This window comes from Nuphar pumila, unplaced genomic scaffold (genome assembly GCF_984573655.1).
Source record: "Nuphar pumila unplaced genomic scaffold, dmNupPumi1.hap1.1 HAP1_SCAFFOLD_287, whole genome shotgun sequence".
NCBI lineage: Eukaryota > Viridiplantae > Streptophyta > Magnoliopsida > Nymphaeales > Nymphaeaceae > Nuphar > Nuphar pumila.
In genome coordinates this window covers 1-17,126 of record NW_028323261.1, presented here as the reverse complement: position 1 = coordinate 17,126, position 17,126 = coordinate 1, and the positions used below count along the sequence as shown (strand labels likewise).

The following is a 17,126-nucleotide window of genomic DNA, read 5'->3' as shown; positions in this document are numbered from 1 at the left end:
TAATATTACCATAAATTACCCAAAGTTTTAAACTGTAATTTCTCTTGATATTTGTGATTTGGTAAAAACATAACTATCACATTTTAAACACATTATTTATGTTTCTAAACGACTATTTATCATGATTTTTTTAAAATACTTTTTTGTATTTTTTCATAAAAATTTAGTTTTAACATTGTTTTAATTTATTCATTATTGCCGATATTTTGCCAAAAAATATGGAATTTTTAACAAAAATCCTAATTTTCGCTAGTTTTTGGCTGGCGATATTTTGCCGTTTTAAACTTTTGGTCACTTTGGAGTTTGGGCAGAGTTCATAGATATTTTGTGGGGATTGAATGACGCTCTAGGACCATCTGCACTGCCACTCACATTCTTCATATCTCATCAGCTAAGGAAACCATCCCAAACATGATGCTGTGTCCGCTCTCCTGACCAACAAAAGAGTGATTCTTATCATTATCATATGAGGGAGTGAATGGGGAGTCTCAGGTTTGGCCATCTGAACGTTGGCTCTGTCGAACTAGGGAGCAGAAGGCCTCTAAATCCAAGAATCCCATCGTTTCATGCCGAACCAACTTCGAGGAAATGGCTCAGATTTGCATATGCCAGGAACTCCGATCCCGGTATGCATTCGCTACATTCCTCGCTTCTCTCTCCCTGTTTTTGAGTGCCCATATTTCCGTTGTATGTTATGGTTGAGGCCCACCAATTGTCTTTGATATTATTTCAATTTTTTGGCACGAAAGCTTTGTTGGTATTGCTGAAAATTTGGTGGGGATAGATTTGATCTGGAGATGGTGCAAATTCATGGATAATTCTTCCACAATTTCTGCTTTCTCTAGATGGGTTTAGTTTTTTTTTCTTTATGAGTTGCGTGATGAAACCCATCTGTCACTATGTGTTTTGTGAAGTTTCAATAGTGATGCTGCTGTAAATGTCACTAACCAATAATGCGGTTTGCTGATTTATGAGAACCAAGAAAAAAGAAAAAGAAGATGCTCAAGTGACAAGAAAAATGCCTTCGACGATTTCTGATAGAAAAATCAGGAAATGAATGAGTGGTTAATAGGTCTGATGTATAATTCTGGTAATGTGGAACCGATCTCTTGAACTAGCCGGGTTTGCCTCTAAATATATTTGGGAATTGCTACTTATACACTAGCCTTTTTTGCTGATGTTAGTCCGAGGTGGCGGAGGATTGGCCTTCACAAGGAAATGATAAATTTCATGCTGAAAACAGGCCCGGAGAGTATATATGAAATTCTCATTGTAAAGATAGCTCTGTTTGCAGATACCATCATCTTTTAATCAAGACAATGTAGTCAAAACGAAATGTACTTAGTTAGAATGGGCAAGGTTGTTTCACATTCCTCTGTCATGTGCTTGACCATCTCTCAGTTAAGCACAAATGCCAAATAAGTAACAAAAATGTTCCACTAATTTTTTGGTGTATTTGACAGTTGCATTTTCTAGATGCCGGATGCCTTTTTCATGCATTTACATGATTCAGTTGTATATTTCCAACTATATTTTTGCAAACTTCTATAAAAAAAACTTTGTAACCATCAATTTTACTAGTCGCATCGGTACCTAACCAGTTAGGTTATAGAATTGATTTTTAACCAACAGTAGATCCCATCTGAAAAAATACAAAGATTAAGCAGCTAAATGTACACATTTCCGAAAGCATTTTGTGTTTTGAATGTAGAATCCTGTGTCTACTAGTATTCTGTTTGAAATGTAAGTTCGGCTTTGCATATTCATCTTCTGATTTTGGTCTAAATGATTAAGCGATTTACACTGCCAGGCGGTGACCTTGTGTCAGAAGAAATTTTGGAATTGTTTTTAAGGGAGAGAAAATTGAATGGAGACTTCATATCAAAAGTTTCTGATATACTCTGGGGCAGGGATGTGCTGAGACCAGATGAATCAGAAGCTAGCGTAACAGCTGAGAACAGTCAACAATTTCAAGAGGTTAGCAGAGTTAGTATAAGAAGTTCAATAGTTGATATCTGCAAGTAGTGGAACTGTTTTCTATTCAAAAGAACAATCTTCGAATATCTTGTTTATTCTTTCTTCATTTTGTAAAAGTCAGTTTAATGCGAATAGAACTATGGCTTACATATTTTCTTGGACAAGGTCTAGTGGTATTAATTATAAATTTCTCTGATTTGGTTGTTTTCTTACATTCCTTAGTCCTATTTGTTGCAAATATTCTTGAGCTTGCTTGTTTATGTTATAACTTGTGATTTCTCAGGCCAGCAATGATGAAAATGTTGGTGGATTTCTCAAGCTCACAAAAACTCAAGAGTGGGTTGCAGGTGACATGATTGCACCTTTCAACAAGAAAGCAGTTGTTAAGGTTTGATTTAAATTGTTATGTTTGCAACTAATTAAATGATATGTTTCTTATTATTATATTTTCTTCATTATAAGATACTAACTTTGGCCAAACAACCAAAATGGCTTCACACAGAACAAACTTTTTCTGTATTGAGTTAATTCACTTTGTTTGATTGGATTTGGGGAATTCTTGAAATATACAATTAAACATGTATATGGTAGAGTGTGAAAGGCAGCTTGTTCTTAGACAAATGGGCTGATAGCCGGCAATAGCTGGTCCTTAGACAAAAATCATGTAGCAGAACTATGATCACAATAATAAAAAAATGAAAAAAAGATGGAAACAACTCTGTTTGTTCCTTTTCGGGAATATATTTTAATTTGCCTGTAATATTTAGAAAAATCATGTTTTACCAATGGCAGTAAACTTGTGGACTAAAACTCCTATTTTGATGATGACAGGAACGGCAGAATGACAGTGAAAGAAGAAAGAGACTTGGCCTGCTGAAATATGATGCTGTATGTAACTTGCCCTTGCACTAGCAAGCTCCTTAGCCACAAATGCACCAACAAGCTTTTTAGCCACAAATCGAAAATGCATCTTATACTAAACATATTCACTAACCTGTTGAGTTCATGTTCTCTTGTATCTAAAGTAACAAGTGTGGGTGTGCATGTGTGTTGGCTGGAGAAGAAGCTGATTTTCTTATGCTTAGCACTTGTCTGTATGATAGACTGGGAAAAAAAATAGGAACTGATGCTTGTGCTGACTCTTATGACCAGCTGAAGCGGGAATTAATGCTTTTAACTGTTGTTATAGGAGCTGCTTGCAGTGGATATTGTTTGTTAACCTTGTCTTTCCAGGTATCATTCCTTTGTAAGAATGTGGATTAGCATCTTTCTTTTTTTTTTGCACAACCATGATAGATATAATCATGAATTGTTATCATTATATTTTATATCGCTGAGTGGATATGCTTGGATAACACATTATGAATGTCTTAATTACTTGTGCACTAATGAACTTCCAATTGGTGCAAACAGGCTGCTATCAGTTATGCATCAGGAATTCTCTTCAGGTTGGTTAATCATTTTATGGAAACTTCTAAAACATCTTGAAGAGGAAAATTCTTCTGCTTCTTTCAAGGAATCACAGAGATATTTTATTGTCACAATAGTTCAAAGTTCAAACCTTACAGCATGAATAATGTTAATAGGCATCCTATTGTTCTGATGAAGAGAACATATCGTTGTCTCTTTGTGCATGCCAAGAAAAATAAACAAATATTGGTATCATTATGATTGTCATTTGGAAAGCACACTAATTTTTTTATTGACTTTTGACCAACATTATACTTATTAGTATGTGTGGAAAATTCTTCATTAATTTATTTTGAGGATCTTTGAGCTGGATTTAGCTCCCCAATCTTATTCTGGTTCTGTTGTGCAAATAAATGGCTGCAGTCAATCTTCAAGAATGAGTAGTCTAGACATCTAATCCTTTTCATGACCAAGTATTTCTTAGTCAACTAATAAGACTTGGTTTGGTTAGACGTCGCCTGTTATTAATGTGGAATTTCCATGGGTTGCAGCTGCTTGTATCTTCAGCTCCTCTATAATCATGCGGATAACATCTCAAGGGAAACTGTGCCCCAGATTTTTATGCAAAAGAAATTCAAGAAGTGAGTATTGTGGCATTGATCTAGACTTCTAGTTTGTTTGTTTTCCTAGCGAACTTTCTATGATTTCCCTATTGAAAAGGTGAAAAAAAAACGTTTCCATGAATTTACAATTTTGAATCTTGAAAATTCAACCTTCTTAATAACAAGGTTATGTGGACCAGGATTGGAATTCGAAGTGATGATCTGAAGGATTCCTTTCAAAGAGTGTTGAATGGAAGCACCTTGGCCTTGTCATCTCCTAGGCTTGTGATTCCTGTGGCCATTTATGGACTCTGGGGCATATTGCACCATTTTTTCAATGATTCCTTTGATTTTCAGGTAAAAATTTACTGAATTTCTTGCTAGCCCTCTTTAGCCAAAAAAATAAAAGAAAAATAAAGGAAAAAAAAGCTAACATAATTTGTGAGCAGACACTTTCTGAAGCATCGTCATTTTATGTTTCTTCTGCAAAGTCTGAAATGGTTGTTAGGATGCTCATTTATTTCTTTAATGTATATAACCAAACAACTCAGAAACAGTTGATTGTTTAGACTTTTAATTACAGTTATCACTTGTTAACTGCTTGTTCAACATCATTGAGTTTTCACCTCTATTATGTTAAGTGATTGCTGATCCTGCAACTTGTCTAAGTGGTTGGGCTTTTGAGGGATTGTAGCAATCCTACTTTTTCTGATCATATTTCCTGGATGTGAAATTTATGCTCCCATAATTTTAAACTAGTACTTGTGAATGTTTGTAAGAGTTATATATGCTATACCCCCTTATATAAACAAGCTATTGATGCTAATTTCAAGGGGTTGTTTAGGGTTTGATCATCATGTCTGCATCAACTGCATATCGTTTTGTTTTCTAACTATTCAAAATTATGTTCGCAATTAAGGTACCATTTTTTTTCACAGCTGGCCCCAGCAATGGTTGGAATGTTTGCATACAAAGCTGCTGCTCTGGTTCAAGTTTACAGAGACAATGAGGACTTAAAATTCATTTTTCTGGAGAACGAAGATGATCCAAATCCTTGAAACAAGGCTATCTGCTTCAGTTGAGAATTTGAGTAGTGGTTTGGGCAACTTACCAAAATACAAACATTTACTGTGGCATATCATCTTATATTTACTGCGTTCCAAAAATGTGATGCAACTATTTAGCCCATACATGATTATGTTTTTTACTGTATCCAAGCCAAGAATTTCCAACAACAGTTTCTTTTTTTTTCCAATAACAAATTTCCAACAAGAGTTAACATATAAATAAACATTTCAAGAAAAAGGAAAAAGATTTATTTGCCGAAATTCTTTCCTCCATGGCCCTTCCCTGCTGGTTCTGTCAAAGACAGACCCAAGAGTGGAAGTTCACCAGCTATGTATTCTTAAGTAGATCAGACCATACAGATGGGTTTGGGTGGTTCACTAAGTACAAGTCATATTTTTCATCCAACAATTTGGATGTGAAAAGTTTCTTTTAATTGTTGCATTTTGGTGCAATTTGAATCATTCATTTTTGTTCTTCCTAAAAATATAGCTTAATATCTAAATTCATTTGTTCAATCAAGTATTCTAAAATAATTGAACCATGATAAATCCATTTGCAGTCAGATTTACTAAAAAATGCATGAGTAATGAGACTACTCATTGATACCAAACATATGATATGCACATACACACAAAAGTCTCTCTCTCTCTCTCTCTCTCTCTCTCTCTCTCTCTCTCTTGTTTGTGTGTGCTTATTTTAAAAGTTTCACTACTTTTGAAGGTGTTTTTGTCATTTCAGTTAATTGAATGTTGTTAATGTTAATATAAAGGGTTTAAAGTTAGATTTACACACACATACCCGCACACGAGTAAATCATCCATTAAGACTCACTTTTGCTAAGCCCTGCAAAAAATTTATTGTTGCGTGTCAAGCAGTTGAACAAGAATTATGGAGCCAGTGATGGATATTGACTTCCAAGGTTGTCTCATGGAGAATGTGGCAAATAAGAAATCAAATGATGTTCGAAAATGTTCACATCACTGCCAAACAGACTGTGGATATATGCATTAATTGGGTCAGGGAATATGTTCTCCATGCTGTTGGCGGATTTGTTCACCCTATCATAAATAAATGGCAAAATGTGAATTTTGGATTGAGGTTTTACAATTGTTGAACTATTCTTATAGTTTAATTTAATGAGCAAATATTTGGTCCTAATGAAGGTATAGGACTATTGACTAGAAATCACCTTCTTTTCATATTTTTGGGATTTTCTTTTTTAATATTGGACCTATTGATGCGATCTACAAGGTTTGTTTAAATATGAATTTAGAAACATGTGTGATTATGACATGTAAAAAAGTTTTTGAATGACTTTAAAAATCAAGGGTTCACAATTTACCAAAATTTCATGACTAAAAGTATCATATTTTTACATTGCAAAAACATGATACAAGATTTGTTCATTAGCAAAAAAACCATATTCAACATCTATGTGGTTGGTTTTAATTGATGCAGCTTGGACCTATGATTTTCAGCTGTGCTTTCATTAGTACCAAATGCAAACACTAATTTAAGTATGGGTTAATATTCCCTTCTCAAAAAAAAAAAAAGGCATGGGTTAATATTCACTGAACTATTGAGCTTCATAGGTTCAAGTGTTATCAACTAAATCTGACCACATAGATGTGTTTCAGCATGGTTTGTCTGCTAGGGATATTTCAATCTAATTAAAGATGTGATTTTTTCAATCGTGAAATTTTAGTGCATTGTGTGCCGTTGATTTTTTAAGCCTTTCAAAAACTTGCATTCATGCTACGATGAGATTATTCAAAACCCATTTTCTACTAAATAAACCTTGTAGATCATATTCATGAGGTCAAATCTATGGGTGGGCATTGGGCCGGGCCAGCCCGCCACAAGCCGGGCCAGCCCACCACAAGCCGGGCTTGGGTCTATAAATTAAGCCCAAGCTCAGCCCTAACCAGGCTTTTGGTCCAGCCCGGCTTGATTAGGCCTATGGAGCTAACGGGGGGGGGCCGTGGGCCAGGGTTTTCCCAAGGCTCAATGCCCACCCCTAATCAAATCTACAAAAAAAACCATGAAAATAAGGTGATTTATACTGGATAGTTTTGTTCCTTCAATAGCACAAAATATTAACCCTTTAATTTAGTGACCTCTGAGTTACGAGATGGCCACATCAGTCCTTTTACATGTGATTTTGGGGTGTAAAAAAGAGATTGCAAGTTAATATGATTGCAACCATAATCTTAAAACTGGACCCTGACCCGAACCCACCTGGATCAAACCCGACTATACCAAATATGCAACATTATCCCAACTCAATATTCCTCTCGAAGGGTACACTCCATAATAGTCATGTACCCTTAAAATATTGGTGTTTCTGGCATTGAAACCAGTATGCCTCGAGCCCGGTAGAGGCCAACTAGAATCCTTGGTTCGATAACTAGGAACTAGTGAACTTCATAGGTCAAGGTCCAACTATACGAATCTGGACTTCGTATATGGACCACATTTGGCAAGACCTCCCTGGGGCCTTCACCAAGTTTGAGCTTCATGAATTCAGGCCGGTCTCAATTTGAGACTCCACTGGATCCAATATTCTTAGAAATTATCGTTTCTGTTGGTTCAGCTCACTGTTAGAACTTAAGAAACCTGGTGGGCAAGGAGGTCGTGATAAAGGGTTTTGGCTTGGACTAGCTAAAAAAAGGAACTTTAAGAAACCCTCTTTCTGATAGACTAACCAGAGGACTTAGCCGCGAGCCCAAGACCAGTTTGACCGACCGGAATACCATGGTAACAAAATCAGTATGGCACAATAGTAATAGGGCTGACTTGGCCAAGACTAGGACCTGACCAATTAGGTCCGGACCCCATTTGACCTATACTTAAAGTTCACTTATTTCTGCACATCAAGAAGCCTTGTGTCTTCTTGTGCTTTAACTGAACTCAAGCAAACTCCGAGTCCGATCCATCCAACTTTTATATGGGAACCATACAAAATAGTGGTTAGGTCTCTCAATGAGTCGGGTTTGCAGTGGGTATTCAACCCGACCTAACCTCGAATTCCCGGATATAGGCTTATAAAGTGCTAACCCGAATAATATTTGGGTTGACCTGAACATTGACCCAGTATGTGGGCCCGTTTTGGGACATGATTTTTTCTGAGTACTTAATCCGAGTCAGTTCTTTTTGCTGGGTACCCAAGCTGACCCGAGTGTTTTATATGTATTTTAAGTAAAAAGTAAACTTCTAAAATTAAAGAATCCAGGTTTGGGATTTCATTTTTGTGACCCCAATAAAATTCGAACCCGAACCTGACGCTTTGTTATTTGAGGGGGTTCGGTACCCGACCTGTTGACAGACCTAATAGTAGTGATGCAAATCGGTTGGAGTTTGGGCCCGGCACACACATTGTTGGATACAGATCGTAGATATCCAAGAGCATTTGGTTCTCTTCTGGATCCATCTATAGAAACAACAAAACATATATTATCTCAACCCATTTCACATAGAAGCCAACGGAGTTGATCCGTTCTCGCAGAATGGACCACGGCAGATTTCCAGATCGTATCCGAATCGCTGTTTCCATTTTGAGAACGGAATGGAACCCGTAACCGGTATTTTTCGGATGTAACATCGGGTCGAGCAAGATCCGACCCATACACGATCAAGGGACCCTTCAGTAATTTCGAATAAATTCTGACCACCGTATAGTACTAAAAGGGAAAGAGCCAGGTTTTTTTTTGGGATATTTGATATTTCCCTTCGTTTGCTAAACCCCAGGGCTCCTTATATGAAGCTAAATTACGTGTGGGTTAGGGTTTTCTTGGCGCCAGTCGGATATCCTTCGCTAGGGTTTCGTTTTCGAGCGTTTGTTCCGGAGGAGCGGCAGCGATGGCGTCCACCAAGAAGACGGTGAGTCTCTCTCCCTCCCTCTCGCCTTCTCCTTCCCCTTCTTTCCGATCTAATTCCGAGCGTTTCCGATTCCTCTTCTTCAGAAGAAGACCCACGAGAGCATCAACAATCGTCTCGCTCTCGTGATGAAGAGCGGGAAGTACACCCTCGGCTACAAGACCGTCCTCAGATCCCTCAGGGGATCTAAAGGTACCCGTCGATCGTGTCTGTTCTGCTGAGAATCGTGATTTATTTCGTGTTTCTGGGGCGAAGTCTCCGCGATTATCTCGTTTTCATTATTTCTTTTTTGGCGAACAATGAATTGGCCTGGACTGATAAAAATCTCAATCTCTGTCGTAGAATAGTTTGATCAGATCTGGTTTATGTGAGGATGAAGCTCTATGTTCGTTACGTCTTTTTGGGTCCTGATTTGGTTTCCAATTATCCCTTGTGTTTTATCATTATCGTGTTTGAATGTGCAAATACGATGGCTTTAGAAACTATTTTCCGGAGAAGTAGGATGAGGTTCGATATTGTGTTGTGACGGGATGCGATATCCGTAGTTATACCATTTGGTTTGGATAGGTGGACATATCCAGTCAGTCCATAGCTGTTTATATATTTTCAGTGTGTATCTGATGTTGACATAATTAGCATGTAAATTATGTTTGTGTTCTTGTTCAGATAAGGAGTCTGTCTAGTCTAACCCTAGATGGTTTATCCAAAAAAAGAAGTATTATGTTGCCTTGGACCAAACTTATAGGATGATTTTGTGTTGTTGATGGCAGCAAAGTTGATCATCATTTCGAACAACTGCCCGCCTCTCAGGAAGTCTGAAATCGAGTACTATGCCATGCTTTCGAAAGTTGGGGTTCACCATTTCAATGGGAGTAAGTTTATCAACATGTCCCAATTTACGTTGGTTATTTTTTTATGGAGTTGTTTATCGCTGTTTACTAGATATTTGGTTTTAATTGTTGCTCAATGTGTTCTCTATTACGAAAAGGATTCTTTCACTGGTGCTTCTACTATCTATTTTTCTTTGCTTTTTGCGTCTTGTTTTCGAGTCTGTAAGGTGCCTGATTTTGTCGGGTTCTGTTCAATTTGTAGTTATTTTGCAATCTTGTGCTTTGAAGTTGCATTTGCACATATGAGTGATCTTGCATGTCTCCCACGTAAGTAGCTCTTAGTTCCTGAAAGTGGTAAACTGGAAGGGATTGTTTGATTTGTAATGTGGAATGGAACCTCTATAATCTGGCATTGTTGCTGTTAGGTAGTTTTGACTTGTTAATATTGGATCGTCATGGTTAAGCTAACATCTGTTTTTACTGCACTGACTATTTGTTATGTTCTGAAAAGTTCTGTCTTAGAGTCAATCTGTAGACCTGGTGGTTTTATCTTTATGTGTATGGTCCTGTGCTTCTTAATGTTGGGCATGAATAAGAAGTTGATAACAGATGGTCTCCCTTGTGGTCAAAACAAGACTTTGTTGATTCTTTTGTGTTTGTGGACCCTTTTCAGAATCCTGAATGCTTCCAAAGTTGTTAGAGAGATTAATTTTATTGTATTAGGCCCTGATGCTTCTGTAGAACAGATGATTTTACGAGAATACAGGTTGTGGTATTTTTAGTTCTTTACATGTTTAGCTTGGTTCAGATCTGTCCATGTAAGTTTGGTTTAGGATTACATAATTTTAAAGTTGACCAGACTTAACTGGTATATTATCAGGCAGTATAGCTTGGTTTAATCTTTGGATGCTATTGAAAAATTGATGGTTTCCAAGATAGTGGAGGAAGCTGGTGAAGGAAGCATGCTGAATAAGAATATTGTTTTCCTATTATAGAGCTTTGTTCAAGAAGACCGCCTCTGAAAAGCTTAGGGACCTCATGGTTCCCCCTGTGTATGAACATGTAAGATATTGTAAACATAGTCAGAGAGCATATCCTTCTTGTGTTGATAATTAAATAGAAAGATGGGAGTGGGCGAGGGGGAGGATGCCTTATTAGCATTCATGGACTCCCACAATTTAATGGCTTACTGTTGCTTTTGATGGTGTTTGTTATTCATGCTTCGTGATCTCATTCCTTTATGATTAATGTGTAATGACTGATGGTTGATCTAGAACTCCTGTTTATTAAGAGAAAGATAAACCATACATTCTCAGCTATGGTATCATAGTGTATTTGAATCTGTTATTTGGCTGTGAATGAGAAAGAGGCTTACTTCATTTTGTAAGAAAAGAAGTAAATGAAATGCAAGTAGCAAGTGTGTTATCATTGATCCATGGATCATGTTGTAACATCAAATAGTAGTACTGGTTATCACACTGTCAGAATGAGATTGCATAGAATGTGAAATTGGAAAGGGTATGAGATGTCTTAGATGTGATGGCCAATGGTAAGTTCTTTCCAGTGAAGCACACCTCATACTGCTTTCGTCAAGTTTTACCACAAAAGAAAACAGAATGTTTATGGATCATAAAATGTGGAAATCCTCTTTCCGTGTCACTCTAAGAACTCTTTCATGTACATATGAGTGTCACATGCCCCACAACTTACCAAATATGAACTTTAGAACATGATTTTATCCATAGGAAACTCTTAACATTGTATTGACTGCATCAAATGCATATGTTCTATTTAGTTTCCTTCATTAAAGAATTGACTCTCCTGTTCGTAGTATTCTTTTTGAAACATTGTTTAAATAACCTGTGTGTGAACTTGTGCATGCACGTGCATTCACAACTAGTTGCTAATTTATGTCATTAACCGTCACTCTAGTGCCCCAATTGTTTCCTTTGATCTCTGTAGACGATGAAAATCCCATGTTTGACTCTTTTTTTAAATCTTTTCAGATAATGTGGATTTGGGTACAGCATGTGGTAAATACTACCGAGTGTGCTGTCTCAGCATCACAGATCCAGGTGGATACCGTTTCATAATGTTTTTCCCATTCTGCTGTAGGTGTAAGGTAGTGGTCCTCACTTCTGTGCCATCTCTGTTTCAGGTGACTCTGATATCATCAAAAGCATTCCTAGTGAGCAATGAGTGAGCAAACAGCAAAGTGACTGATATTTTTGTTTGGTAGTTCTGTAGCTTGTTTTAAGCAATTAGATTTTGTTGTGTTGAGATTGGACATACGAGTGGTTTATGGAAGGGAATGAAAACGTTGTAACAAGAACCATTTGTTTCTCCTCTATATGTATTAGATTCTTTTATCTTGTTTTCACTCCGCCAGCTTATGCATTTTGGTATCATACCACATTTGGGAAAAATGATCTGTTTCTATCCTTTAGGTTCAGATTGTCGATGCTTGTGTAATTCAGAGCTGTGTTAGTTTGGTGCTGGTGAATTTGCAACTGACTGGCCGTATGCCTGCTAGGCTCTGGAGTTGACTCAGATGAGCGTTTGCCAAACAACTATTGGCAATACGGTGGCAGCTGTTCAATAAAAAGACGGCAAGACCTCTCCCTTAATAGCTTTCGTCCGAGATCTGGGGATCATGTTTCTGAAAGAATGGTGCATATCTGATGAACTTAAACCGATTGAATTGCAGGGCAAAAGATTGCTATGCTTATTAAGTTGTTCCCAAAAACCGATTGAAATCATGTCTTGTTGATTGACTCGTCTTGTTCATTTCCAGGGTCTGCTTGGGGATCCCTTCTGAAAGTTCAGTGAGATTAAACGTAAACTCCTGGATCATATCATCAAATCCCCATTGATATCCTCGGTCCTTATGGATCACGACGTTGATTCTTCAAGCAAGAAGCGAGTAGAATTAAGCAAAGTTACTCTTTAAAACGTTACTCTCTCCATACAGAGGGTCCTACGAGATCGGATGGTGTATAACCAGGTTTCTGGTAATGCTATTATTTGACATGTTAATGCGCGCAGCCGCAGAACATCAAACAAGCGACGGTCAAGAAGAATATCTATTAATCATCCAGTAGAAATTCAATGCAAAACATTAGGTAGCTCATTACAGGGAATCGGATGTAAATGGTCTGATAATTTGTACGATAGCAAGATCAGAACATAGAAAAGGATGAGTCCGGATCGGGTGCAATATGATTGCACAAATTTTGTGCATTAAGCACCCGATCGCCCTCCATCAGGCCTTTCCCCAAGATGAAGGCTGATCAGGTGCTTAATGCACAAATATTTGTGCAATCATATTGCACCTGATCTTTTCACGAAAAGGATGGTTGTTATCATCAATCCTTTCTCCACATATGCGTATTTACACGCGAATTGTAGAAATTTGCAAGCTATCCTTGAATTACTTGCCCGTTGATGACAATTCTTGGTATGTGGGCAATCTTGTGCCAATCCTTCCCGGCCACCTTAAAGCACCTCTCTTTCAACCCAGGGCAACTTGTTATCTGTAATGACTGAAGCATTCTCAGGCTTCCTACGCAGTTTGGAAGGGATGCCAAGTCTGGGCAATCCATAATCGACAGATCAACCAATCGTGTGAGGTTTATCAACATGTCTTCATTTAAGGACCTCAACATATAACACCGTTCCACCACCAATTCTTTGATAGTTTCAAATCTTGCAAGCCCACTTGGGAGTGATATCAGGTCTTCAATGCCACCTATACTTAAGTGAACTAAGTTGGGGAGGTCAGGTAAGGACTCCAACATCCCCAAGCATGAAGCTTCCAAACTCAATTTCCTCAATGATGGTAGGCATGAGAACGGGAAAAACTTCAAGTTTGGGACAGATGCAATCTTCAATTTGAGCAGCAGTGGCATTGCTTTCTCAGCTTCTAACCACTTCTCCAAGACAGGAAAATCTTCAATGATGAATTTCTGCAACTTTGGGAAAGCACTGTTGGACATATTTCCCCCATAGAACTCTTGGCCTATGTATCTCACTGCGTGCATGCTGCTCACTCTCAGATACTTGAGAGAGGGCAGCTGTCCAAATGTAGGCAAGTGACTACAATTGTGACACAGTGAAAGAGTCACAGACACAAGACGGGAGAGCGTCAAATCAAGCATCCATCTTGGAAATTCAATGCCCATGTACATCTCAATCTGCAGCTTTTCAATATTTCTGTGAGGCCGGAGGCCTTCGAACACTTTGTTCATCTTCACTGCATCTGTGACTTGAGGGCCTAAACATGCCAATTTCAGTGAGTGAAGTTGCTCCTTGTTTTGAAGTTGAGCCCTGGTTACATCATTCTCAGAGTTCACCATCTCCAGGTTTTCTATGCTTAGCTCCAAGAGGTGGTTAAGGTCCTTCAGCTCTCCAATTCCACATTCACCAGGCTTATTGCCCACTGTGAACCTGCTTAAAGTTTGAAGGCATCTTAGTCTTCCAATACCCGTAGGCAAGGATTTCAATGAGATTGTACCCTTGATTTGGAGATGCTTTAGGCAAGTCAGTTTGGTCACTCCCTGAGGTAGCTGCTCAAGTTGAGTGCACTTTGTAAGATTTAGGGTCTGCAAATTACAGAGAGAACCAATAGAGTTTGGTAAACTTTTGACACAAGTATCAGCAAGGATGAGATGTCTTAGATGCTTCAGTTCTCCAACTGAGTCAGGCAAACAAAGAATTCTGCATCTGCTCAGGTCTAGCACTCTCAAGCTTTTTGAGTAGCAGAATAAAGCTTTCAACCATGTTAAGCCACCATCTTCCAAATTTTTCAGTGCAAGGAATTTGAGTGTTCGTAGAGTATTGGCTTCAGAGGGTGGCGAGCATGGGAATGATGCTTCGGATTCAGTTGTGGAGTTCCAGTAAGCTATGAATGCATGGCGGGACTTGGTAAGGATCTCATTCAGGTCCTCTGTTTCTGCTGTTAATCCAGTGCCCTCCCCTCCTGCAACGAACCTTGCGAGATCGTGCACAAGGTCATGCATCATGATGTGTGTTTGCTCTTTGTATGTGCCTCTATCTGAATTTTGAAACAACGATCTGAGCACTAAGTCATCTAAGTAGTCAGTAGCTATTGCCAAGACCTCATTCATTTCCTTGGCTTGAATGAACCCTTCGGACGCCCATAAGTTTTTCAACTCAAGCTTAGAGATGTGGTAGTCCTTGGGAAACATGGAACAGTATGCAAAACATTTTTTCAGTGGTGGTGGTAGGTCATAGTAACTCAGCAAAAGAGCTGGCAGGATATCCTTCTCCATGTTCAGCAAATCCCATGTCTGATCTCTCAGCACAAGCTCCCACTGCTCTTTTGTCCTCTTGGTGCGCATCATGCCGCCTATAGTCTTGGCTGCAAGCGGCACGCCTTTGCACTTCTTTGCAATCTCCTTTCCAATCTCTTCCAACTTCCAACAATCTTCCTCCCTTCTCCCCATGAATGCTCTTCTACTGAACAATTCCCAGCAGCTCTCATCTGTTAAGCCCTCCAGCCGTCGCATGTGAGTTATGCCCATTGCCATTGAGACTCTCTCGCTGCGAGTAGTAACCAGAATCCTACTTCCACTGGATCCACTTCTAAGGGGATGTTTTAGCTTATCCCATTTTTCACTGTCTTCATTCCACACATCATCCAGTACGAGTAGAAATCTCTTGTCCTTCAAGATCTGTCTCAGATGTTGCTGCAAGGGATCAAGCTTGGACAAGTCACAAGATCTCCCCGATGCAGATTCAATCATGGCCCTTGTGAGGCTTACAACATTAAAATCCTCAGAGACACACACCCACAGCATCTTGTCAAAATAGTGAATCACTCTGTCATCATTGTAGACAAGTTGAGCAAGAGTTGTCTTTCCCAGACCTCCCATGGCTACAATGGAAGCTGCAGAGAGATTTTCATCACCATCTGCCAACAACCGCCCTACGATTTCTTCCTTCTCGGCATCCCTACCAAAAACTTCCTTCTCGTCGACGAAAGAACTAGTCTCTCGAACTTCCCTATCAAAATTCTTTTCACTAACATCTGTTAGTTGGTACCTGGCCTTCTCCTCAGCAATATCATCTAATCTTTCCATGATTTCCTTGATCCTATTCCCTAACATGTACTGATCCAAACAATTACTAGGAAATTTAGAAAGGGGTTGGACGATATCGCGTACCCGTTTTGATCCGCTTGAAGTGCCACAATCCTGCTCTCTTGAAAGGAAAAATTGGGTCCTGCAATCATCCAGTGTATCCTCAACATCAAAGGCCACATCCTTCAATTTTCTGAGCCAGTCTTTCACCGACTTGTTCCTTATCTGCTTCCTCTCTGCATCTTCAATGACCGCTTGAATTGCTGAGAAGGTGCTGGCCAACTTTCTTAGCTCTTTCTCAACTCCAAAAGCAGATCCAACTTTATCTTTGATGAACTGTCCTAAAGCAGATCCGCTTTGATCTTTGATGAACTGCCTCAGGTTTTCAGACACTAATGACACAACGTACTCTGTCATTGTTAACAGGGAATCAGAATTGGAGTACCACCTCTACCTCTAAAGAGCTAATGAGTTATTGGGCCAGGATTCATTTTGATCATCTGAGCTTCTGGCAGTTATAGGGAAGAAGACCATGGACTGGTTCAATGGTTGAATTAGAAAAAGAAAAAAATATATATGGGGACCATAGTTACAAATATCCGTCATTTTTTGAAAATCTCACAAATTTCATTGTGAGATTCTAAAAACCCGATATACTCCCCCCCAAAACTTGATATTTTCAAAAAATTGACTATTTTGAAAATATTGCATTTTTAATATGATATTATCGCATTATTAAGGTGATATTTATATTGTTATATCATCAGTGTTTTCTTACGTTTTTATATAATCTTAAAATTTAAATATATTAATATTTTTCAAGATTTTTCCCAAAAAACAAAAATTGTTAAGTTACTGAAAGAATTTTCTTTGATAACGAGATCTGTGACTAGAAAGAAAGCACATGCTATTGTCTGCAGTTCACCACAAATAATTTAGTAATCATATCTGCTTCATATACAAATGAAAGGGACAAAGTTACCCTTAAGACTAAATTCAATGGACAATATGGACCAGCTTGCCCAACATGATTGCCGACGGCAGATGCCCCAATTTTCAACTTCTGATGGCCAATGTACCTACCCCACAAACCAATGTTAACAGTATCGGTATCGGCCGATACCAATACTCAACCGAATCGTTCTGTATCAGCCCCAAAATAATAAAAAATGTATAACTTGTCAATCATAACGTGACACGTGTTAAAACCATTAAAATACATTTAAAATAATATTAAAATTTTTTTGATATTTTTTTACAAT

The 17,126-nt window shown here is 38.4% G+C and overlaps 3 protein-coding genes across 4 annotated transcripts; 2 read left to right on the top strand and 1 right to left on the bottom strand.

Moving 5' to 3' along the window:
• Window positions 1-355: 355 nt before the first annotated feature.
• Window positions 356-5,155, top strand: LOC149810571 (uncharacterized). Of its 2 annotated transcripts, XM_089994196.1 has the most exons (9): window positions 356-626; window positions 1,811-1,977; window positions 2,261-2,365; window positions 2,809-2,865; window positions 3,130-3,210; window positions 3,391-3,425; window positions 3,939-4,028; window positions 4,190-4,346; window positions 4,928-5,155. In XM_089994196.1, exons 1-9 carry the CDS (start codon window positions 479-481, stop codon window positions 5,045-5,047), a joined length of 960 nt encoding a protein of 319 aa, XP_089850322.1. In that variant the 5' UTR covers window positions 356-478; the 3' UTR covers window positions 5,048-5,155. The 2 variants fall into 2 exon arrangements, with proteins under 2 accessions (XP_089850322.1, XP_089850323.1); XM_089994197.1 differs by lacking the exon at window positions 3,130-3,210.
• Window positions 5,156-8,800: 3,645 nt separating this feature from the next.
• LOC149810570 (large ribosomal subunit protein eL30-like) lies at window positions 8,801-12,143 on the top strand. Its single transcript, XM_089994200.1, has 5 exons — window positions 8,801-8,936; window positions 9,020-9,125; window positions 9,704-9,805; window positions 11,770-11,838; window positions 11,922-12,143. The coding sequence occupies exons 1-5, from the start codon at window positions 8,916-8,918 to the stop codon at window positions 11,960-11,962; spliced, it is 339 nt and encodes a 112-aa protein (XP_089850326.1). The 5' UTR covers window positions 8,801-8,915; the 3' UTR covers window positions 11,963-12,143.
• Window positions 12,144-12,834: 691 nt separating this feature from the next.
• On the bottom strand, window positions 12,835-16,437 carry LOC149810569 (disease resistance protein RGA2-like). Its single transcript, XM_089994199.1, has one exon. It carries the CDS (start codon window positions 16,279-16,281, stop codon window positions 13,183-13,185), a length of 3,099 nt encoding a protein of 1,032 aa, XP_089850325.1. The 5' UTR covers window positions 16,282-16,437; the 3' UTR covers window positions 12,835-13,182.
• Window positions 16,438-17,126: the final 689 nt, after the last annotated feature.